The sequence below is a fragment of the Corylus avellana genome, chromosome ca5 (genome assembly GCF_901000735.1).
Source record: "Corylus avellana chromosome ca5, CavTom2PMs-1.0".
Lineage (NCBI taxonomy): Eukaryota > Viridiplantae > Streptophyta > Magnoliopsida > Fagales > Betulaceae > Corylus > Corylus avellana.
This window is the reverse complement of record NC_081545.1, coordinates 1,479,310-1,487,538: the sequence shown is the minus strand read 5'-3', so window position 1 is coordinate 1,487,538 and position 8,229 is coordinate 1,479,310. Positions and strand designations below refer to the sequence as shown.

Sequence of the window (8,229 nt, the reverse complement as noted above, 5' to 3'; positions counted from 1 at the left end):
TGAAAAGCAAGCCAAATAGATAGCAAAGGCAGAACTCAATTAGTATGAACATCAATAGTGCATTGATATATCTCCCTGCATGTGTAAAGGAACCACTCGCCATGCTTCTCATCGTCTTGATAGCCTCCAGAGAGGACCACTAATTTGGCACCATATATAAGGACAACAACTACTCCACAATGGACCCACTTCAACGTTTTCACACGCGACTTTGAATGCTGAAGCCCGAAGGATCGATGCTTTTTCTTTGTCTTTTATCCCTTTGAATATTGTTGGTGCATTTTGACATTAAAATAATAATAATAATAACACATTCAATATTGATTGGTTCCTACAAGGAAGTTGCCGATAACTTTCGTGGCCCTTTTTTTATGATGCAACGTGGCATCGGAGCTGTGGTATGGTAGGTAGATCTGCAACTCTCAATTTTTTCTGCTAGTCTTGAATCGATAGAGGATAACTTCTTCCATGGCGGCCTTCCATGGATCCTCTTCCTCTTCCTGTTCTTCTTCATCTTCTTCTTTCTCTTCCCTTGCCTCTTCTATTTCTCGATGCACTTACGATGTATTCTTGAGTTTCAGAGGTAAAGATACTCGCAAAACTTTTACTGCACATTTATATGCAGCTTTGTGTCGAAATGATGTCAACACCTTCATGGACAATAAGCTTAGAAGCGGAGAGGAAATTTCACCAGCACTTCTCGAAGCCATTAAAGAATCAGCGATTTCAATCATTGTATTGTCTAAAAACTATGCATCATCCCAATGGTGTTTGGACGAGCTCATGAAGATCCTCGAGTGCAAAAAAACAAGGGGGCAACAAATTCTACCCTTGTTCTATCACGTACATCCATCAGAAGTACGGAATCAAACCAATAGTGTTAGAAAAGCATTCGCTAAACTTCAAGAAAGGTTTAAGCATGATCAAATGAAGTTGCGAAGGTGGAAGACAGCTCTATCACAAATAGGCAATTTGTCAGGGAAGCTTTTGGGGAACAGGTATTTTTAACCACTCTCTTTTTATCTAATCAGACAAAATTCTAAATTCATTTTAACTTTAATTTATATTACGATCATATTTTGAAAAAATTAGTCATTTTTAACACAATGTATTTTTACAAATTTTGTATTGGTAGGAATGAACCTGAATTTATTCACGAAATCATTCAATTGGTGAATTCGATGTTAGTAAAAAATACATACTTCCAAGTTGCCGAGTATCCAGAGTCTCATGTACAATATGTGAAGCCACTTTTAGACTTAGAGAAGAATGACAGTACATGCATGGTAGGTATCTTTGAAATTGGTGGAATTGATAAGACGACTATCGCCAAAGCAATCTACAACTCAATTGCCTCTCTAACTGAAGGTACTTGTTTTCTTGAAAACATTAGAGAAACTTCTTGCCAAAATGGTTTGATCCATTTGCAAAACTCTGAATTGTTCTAATTATGTGGCCTTTCATAATGCACACCATGCACAATTTGACCTTTTTTTCCCTTTCAATTAAAATAGGGTAAGGTTCACATACCCCTTTAAATTATCATCTAATTGACAATGTCTTCCCCACTCCCCCCCCTCTCGAACTTTCAATTGTCATAATGTTCCTCCCAAACTACAAAAATATTGTCAATATCTACCCAAGGGTGTTCAAACGGGGCAGTTATAACTGCACCGCCAATCGCTCACCACTAACTGCTTTGGTAGGCGATTATTAAGACCACTAATCGCCTAAGGTGGTTGCGGTTACTAGTTTTAGGGGTAGGGAAAAGTGATTAATAACCGCTAACCGCCTATCCTTATATATAATAATATAAATGTATATATTTTATATTTTATATTAATAATAGTTATAATATAACATTCAAAAAGACGTAGTTTTGGTGTCAAACACCAAAACAACGTTGTTTTGGAGGAAAACTTTGGCCCAAAACGTTTAAAATAAACCTAAAAAATAGGCCAATTAAAGGCTCCAAACACTTAAAAAGCTGAAAAGCCCATATAAGAGGTTATAAAACTATCGGTTATTGAATTGAATAACCGTTGGTTATAAAATAATTTCGATAACCACCTAGACGGTTGCTGTTGTGGTTATTAAAAGGTGATAATCGCATAAGGCGGTTGCAGTTAGCGATTATAGCTAATAACTGCCGGTTATAACCTCTTGAACACCCCTAGTCCACCCCAAGGCTAGCAAAAAGAAAAATATGCTCTTATATATTTCTCAATAAGACAAAAATATCCATATAAATTTAAAATAATAATAATAATATTTTAAAAATGAAAATTTAAAAAGAATGATTTAAAAAAAAAAATTAAACGAAAAATTTTTAATTATTTTTTAAAAAGCAAATTTTTTTGAAACGAATATTTAAAAAAAAAAAAAAAACTTTTTAAAACCAGAAATTTTTATTTTAAAAAAATTAAAAATTTTGTTTTAGAAAAAGAATATTTTTACTTAAAAAATTTAAAAAACAAAACAATACAAAAATTTTCAATTTTTATATGAAAAAAATATAAATTTTTTTAATTTTTTTCTTATAAAAAGGATTTTTTAAAATAAATAAATAAATTTGCCAATCTTTGGATTTTTTATTTATTTTTTATTTTTTTAGTTTTAGGTTTTTTCTAGAAGTTTCAGTATTTTTTATTTATTTTTTAATTTTTACTAATGATAATTTTGTCATTATGAGAACATTGACAATTTTTGGTAGTTTGGGGGACATTGTCACAATTAATAGTTTGGGATAGATATTATCAATTAGGTGATAGTTTGAGGGGGATATGTGGATTTTTCCCATTAAAATAAAACTATTTATCCTTTCATGTCATTATCATGTAACATAACATATATGGTTGTCTTTTGAACTCAAAAAATAGAAGAAGTGACAGAAGAAATCAAGCACTTCATGCATTAGATAGTGAAAAAAAGGCCAAAGACTTGATAGACTCGGGTGAGTTCTTAAAAACATTAAAAAAAACTTCTCACCAAAAGAGTTCTGATCGATCCATTTGAAAAACTCTCAATTGTTCTAATCATGTGGCTTTTCATAATGCACTTTGTGCACAATTTGCGGTTTTGTCCATTTGAATCAAAATAAAACTATTTACTCTTTCAGTTCATTATCATGCAACTAATATATGTGATTGTCTTTTGAACTCAGAAAGCAAAAAAAGTGATGAAACAAATTTAGTACTTCACAAATTAGACAATGAAAGACATCTCAAAGACTTGATGAACACGAGTAAGTTTAGAGAAGAAGATGAGAAAGGCATAGATATACTATATTTTCATTTGGAAAGAATTGTAGTAGCTACGGATGGCTTCTCATATGCAAACATGATCGGAAAGGGGGGCTTTGGGTATGTTTACAAGGTAATTTCATCAGCATTAATCACTGTTAGTAAACTAGTTTTTGATTATTGGTAACATTGTAAGTATGGTGTCTCAGGGCACATTTCTAGGAGGTCAACAAATTGCGGTAAAAAGACTCTCAAGTGCCTCAAGCCAAGGCTTTCAGGAATTTAAAAATGAGGTGGCATTGATTAAAAACCTTCAACATAGGAATATTGTTAGGCTTCGGGGATATTGCATGGAAGGAGACGAAAAAATTTTACTCTATGAGTACATGCGCAAGGGAAGCTTAGACTCATTTATATTCGGTTGGTCTCTAAACTGAATTCTTAAACCCCTGCAATGCTTGATAAACTATATATATCTTGTTTGAGTACAAGCTGATTTGTTATTGTTGCTAAAACTGTTCTTTGAATGAAAAATGGAAAACTTACAAGATCGAAATCCAAGCAAGTATTTGGATTGGGAAATGCGCGTCAACATCATTTGGGGAATAGCTCGTGGGCTTCTTTATCTTCACCACGACTCCAGATTGAGGATCATCCATAGAGATTTAAAACCTAGCAATATTCTTTTAGATGAGGAGATGAACCCCAAAATAGCTGACTTTGGCTGTGCAACGATTGCTGAAGGCAAAAACATCGAGGCACGCACAATGAGAATAGTTGGAACTTAGTAAGTTTATGGTAGACACTAGATAGTGTAATTGTGAAACCTGATTCAATCGTAACTCTATTTAGACAAACTTTACAAGTGTCTAACTAAACCTCTGATAAACAATATGATGCAGCTATGTCGCTCCAGAGTACATGCAAAGTGGAATTTTCTCTGTCAAATCCGATGTTTATAGCTTTGGTGTTATTCTACTGGAGACTGTATGTGGAAAAAGGAATACAAAATTATCCATGAGTCTTATAGATTATGTAAGTATGCTTAATTTTTTGTAGTTGTTTATTTATTTGGTCATTTTATACCCCATAAAAAATTTTAATTTTAAAATTGTTTCAGGCATGGATATTGTGGATAGAAAACAAGGTGCTGGATTTAGTGGACCAAACTCTATGTGAAGTTTGCAATGCAGATCAATTCGTGAAGTACATAAATATTGGACTCTTATGTGTACAAGACGACCCACATGACCGCCCCACCATGTCAAATGTTGTTACCATGCTTGGCAGTGAAGCTGCAGTTCCAACTCCAAAACAGCCAACTTTTTTTCGAAGGACAGGTCTTTCCAACACAACTAATTTTTCAACTAGACCGCAAAAACATACAAAATCAACTATTAGTGAAATATATGATGAGGTGCATAATGAAAGTCAAAAGAGAGTGAGAGAGAAAAAGACCAATGAAGCTTTAGAGCAACATCTTGTATTAAAGTATGATAAACTATATTACAATGGTCTTTATTTAGAGGAATGCAAGACACCATAATTCTATCAAACATTCATCTAACAAGTCTAAGTCGTGTGGTCCAATCAACCACGCCACTTCAGCCACCATTTTATTGATGTAATTATGTGTAGAAGTGAAGTAAGATTTCACAATGAAGAAAGTAAGTATGAAATTAGTACTTACCGAGAAATGATAATTCATTACTAATGATTGTTTATTTATTTTTTATTTTTTAATTTGGCTACTACTATTGATAAACTACTCATGAAATGCATATTGTGTCTAAGAAAATAAAATAGGTCATATGATAGCTATCAACAAAGGTAGTAAGTAGTAGGGGGTAATGGCAAACCAGTGGATTGGGTGATGGCCGTCTAAAGGCTCTTTAATAAATAACTAAGCTAAAACTAGAAAGTTTCTAGCAGCAAACAGGTAAACTTTATATGGTGTGAGGATGTAATGGACGTTAAGACGGGTTGGTATTGAGTCTTGATATGAACGAAAGGAGTGCAAATAAAATATAAATTATAGGGAAAAATAAAATTTAATAAAAAAAAAATATAAAAAAAAAAACTCCATCAATTAACATCTGTTTTTTAAAAAAGCTTAATGAAGTTTCAAGTATGCTAAAGTGATACATCAAACTATCAACAAGTGCCAAAAATGCCACCCTAGTAATTGTCCCTATCAATTTAGATAAAAAAGTGGTCACGTGCCTCACATATGACAACTTTTCCGATTATCTTCTTAGCATACCCTTATCCTCTTTAAAATTAAAATAAAAAATTAATAATAAAACTAAACTAATTTTTTTCTAAAAAAAACAAAAAACCAAGGATGCCCGATCCGCCCATGAGGATTATTTCATATTTTACTGGTTCATAATCCAGCCCTCCATACAGAGACTTCATAAATGAAACACGAGTGCCCCGTATTTTGACTGTGTACATGTAATATAATGGAGTACTTTTTCTTTTCTTTTTTTCAATGTAAATATAAATGGAATACTTGTAAGATATTGAATATATATAAATGCTAATTAACAATATAATTAGCAGCGGAAATTTAATTTATATATGTATATGTACCTCCAGCCATTGCTTTGCTCAAGCAACTTGAAGAACGACTCCACAGCAATCAAACTAAAACTAAACAATTTTATTGAGAGGTTCTTCTGACCTATGCCTACCAGTGAGTGCCAATTGATGGAATACACAGGCCTTATTTATAGGTAGGTCAGGGGACCCTCAATTAGAGCTGTTACCTTAATTATTCCTCCCATCAAGGAATAAAAAATCAATCAATACAGCTAATTGATTCCACAAACATTAAATCATTAATTAAATCAAATACTTGTTCCACAAGAATTAAATCAGTGATTTAATTCAGAATATTTGATTGAAATCAAATACTTGTTCCACAAGAATTAAATCAGTCATTTAATTCATAATATTTGATTTACATAATAAGCTTCAAATTGGAATAGAATATTGAACACCGTAATTTTATAATTACAATAATATATGTGACATAAGGGACATACTTAAATGGAATTTCTTACATTCTCCCACTTGGCCCTTATGACACATAAATTCCTTATGGTGTTCAGTTCTATGATTTGGCCAATACTTTATCTATTCCAACCATTCATGGAATCCTCCCACTCATTCAAGGAATACTACACACGAATCATGGCGGTAAAGCTTTTATGTAATAAGCCGTCCCTTCCATGTATCACGATGTCTAATACTTCCCTAAATGAGTACTTTATGGATAATATACTTAATGAACGAACTTCCTATAAGTCATTCGGGTCCAAACTTAATTTTATCCTCATGGATAAGATAATAAATGTGCACAAAACTTTATTAAAATAACATGATGTCTATAGACTGAATAGAAAGAACTAAGTACAAAATGAATCAATGAGCCTCATATGCTCCACATGACTTTTAAACTGCTTTACCGGTAAACCTTTAGTCATGGGATCCGCAATCATCAGTTCAGTACTAATATGCTCAATGAATACTTCATTCCTTTTAATGTTCTCTCTCACACGAAGGTACTTGATGTCGATATGCTTTGTAGTGTCCCAGAATTTTCAAAGCTATTTAAATAGATTATTTTGATAATGATGTTATTTTAATATCCATTGTAGCTAAGGATTTTAATTCTTGGGAAATTTATGAGATTGGTAATTAGAGAATGGTAATTGGTGAAATAGTAAAATGAGGGTATAATTGTAAATCGAAGATAGAATGAGGGTATAATTGTAAATTGAAGGTAGAATAGTATAGGGTTGGTGAAATAGTATAGGGTTGGTGAAATAGTAAAATGAGGGTATAATTGTAAATTGAAGATAGAATGAGGATATAATTGTAAATTGAAGGTAGAATAGTATAGGGTTGGTAAAATAGTATAGGGTTGGTGAAATAGTATAGGGTTGGTGAAATAGTAAAATGAGGATATAATTGTAAATTGAAGATAGAATGAGGGTATAATTGTAAATTGAAGGTAGAATAGTATAGGGTTGGTGAAATAGTATAGGGTTGGTGAAATAGTATAGGGTTGGTGAAATAGTAAAATGAGGGTATAATTGTAAATTGACGGTAGAATAGTGTTTGATTTTATCCTATAAATAGAGCTCTTCTCCTTCAGAATTTTCACCACTCATCTCCTCTCCCATCTCTTGCATATATTCTTCCTTCTTCCGCTTTTTACTCGGTCTTTCTTCTTTCTAAGAGTGTTTACTCAGAACAGAGAGAGAAAGGGCGAGACCAAGCGCTACAAGAAAGAAAGAACACAAGAGATAGCAGGACTTTAGAAATTAGTTTCAAAAGATATACTAGTGGTGTTAGTCATATTGGAGCAACTAGATTCCTTCATACCACTTTTAGCTTCAGTCTAGAGGTAAGTAAATTCACTACCCCTTCTAAAATTACTTCATGTCATGCTATTTATATATTCTTGTATCAAATTGTAAATGATTATTTTATTTACGTATTATGAAGTTATGTTGCATGCATGAAGGATTTCTAAAAGAATTATTTAGAAAGTTTATATTTCTTTAAATGCTTTCTAAGTACAACAAGTTTATATTTGAAAAGGTTTTCATTTTGAGAAAAGAAAGTTGAGAAATGATGATGATTATAAGAAAGAAAAAAGATGATAAACCCTCCTACATGTTGCCCTAAGATGCATCAAAAGAAGTACAAAGAAAAGTACAAGAGATGAGATAAATGTTTATGAAATGAGGGCACATGTATGGAGGAGAGTAATTTTGGCCCCAAGATAAGATAAGATGAGAGTTCGGTACCGATACTCGGATGGAGGCGAAACCACTGAAGGAGGCTATGCCAGAAGGTGGTATTCCATCAACTAGGCCGTTGAGTGCACCAAGAAAGAGTTAATTGACGGTCGGGCATGGCTGTGGCCACAGTTCAGTGCCATGGTCACAAGGACCCGCAACCCTCGTGCACA

At 32.9% G+C, this 8,229-nt stretch overlaps 2 protein-coding genes across 2 annotated transcripts; both read left to right on the top strand.

The window, feature by feature from the left end:
- The first annotated feature begins 433 nt into the window (after positions 1-433).
- Positions 434-4,084, top strand: LOC132183138 (G-type lectin S-receptor-like serine/threonine-protein kinase SD1-13). The gene is made up of 5 exons (XM_059596538.1): positions 434-998; positions 1,136-1,368; positions 3,164-3,375; positions 3,452-3,662; positions 3,792-4,084. The coding sequence occupies exons 1-5, from the start codon at positions 469-471 to the stop codon at positions 4,028-4,030; spliced, it is 1,425 nt and encodes a 474-aa protein (XP_059452521.1). The 5' UTR covers positions 434-468; the 3' UTR covers positions 4,031-4,084.
- An 87-nt stretch (positions 4,085-4,171) lies between these two features.
- LOC132183443 (G-type lectin S-receptor-like serine/threonine-protein kinase At4g03230) lies at positions 4,172-4,877 on the top strand. Its single transcript, XM_059596880.1, has 2 exons — positions 4,172-4,277; positions 4,363-4,877. The coding sequence occupies exons 1-2, from the start codon at positions 4,260-4,262 to the stop codon at positions 4,786-4,788; spliced, it is 444 nt and encodes a 147-aa protein (XP_059452863.1). The 5' UTR covers positions 4,172-4,259; the 3' UTR covers positions 4,789-4,877.
- Positions 4,878-8,229: the final 3,352 nt, after the last annotated feature.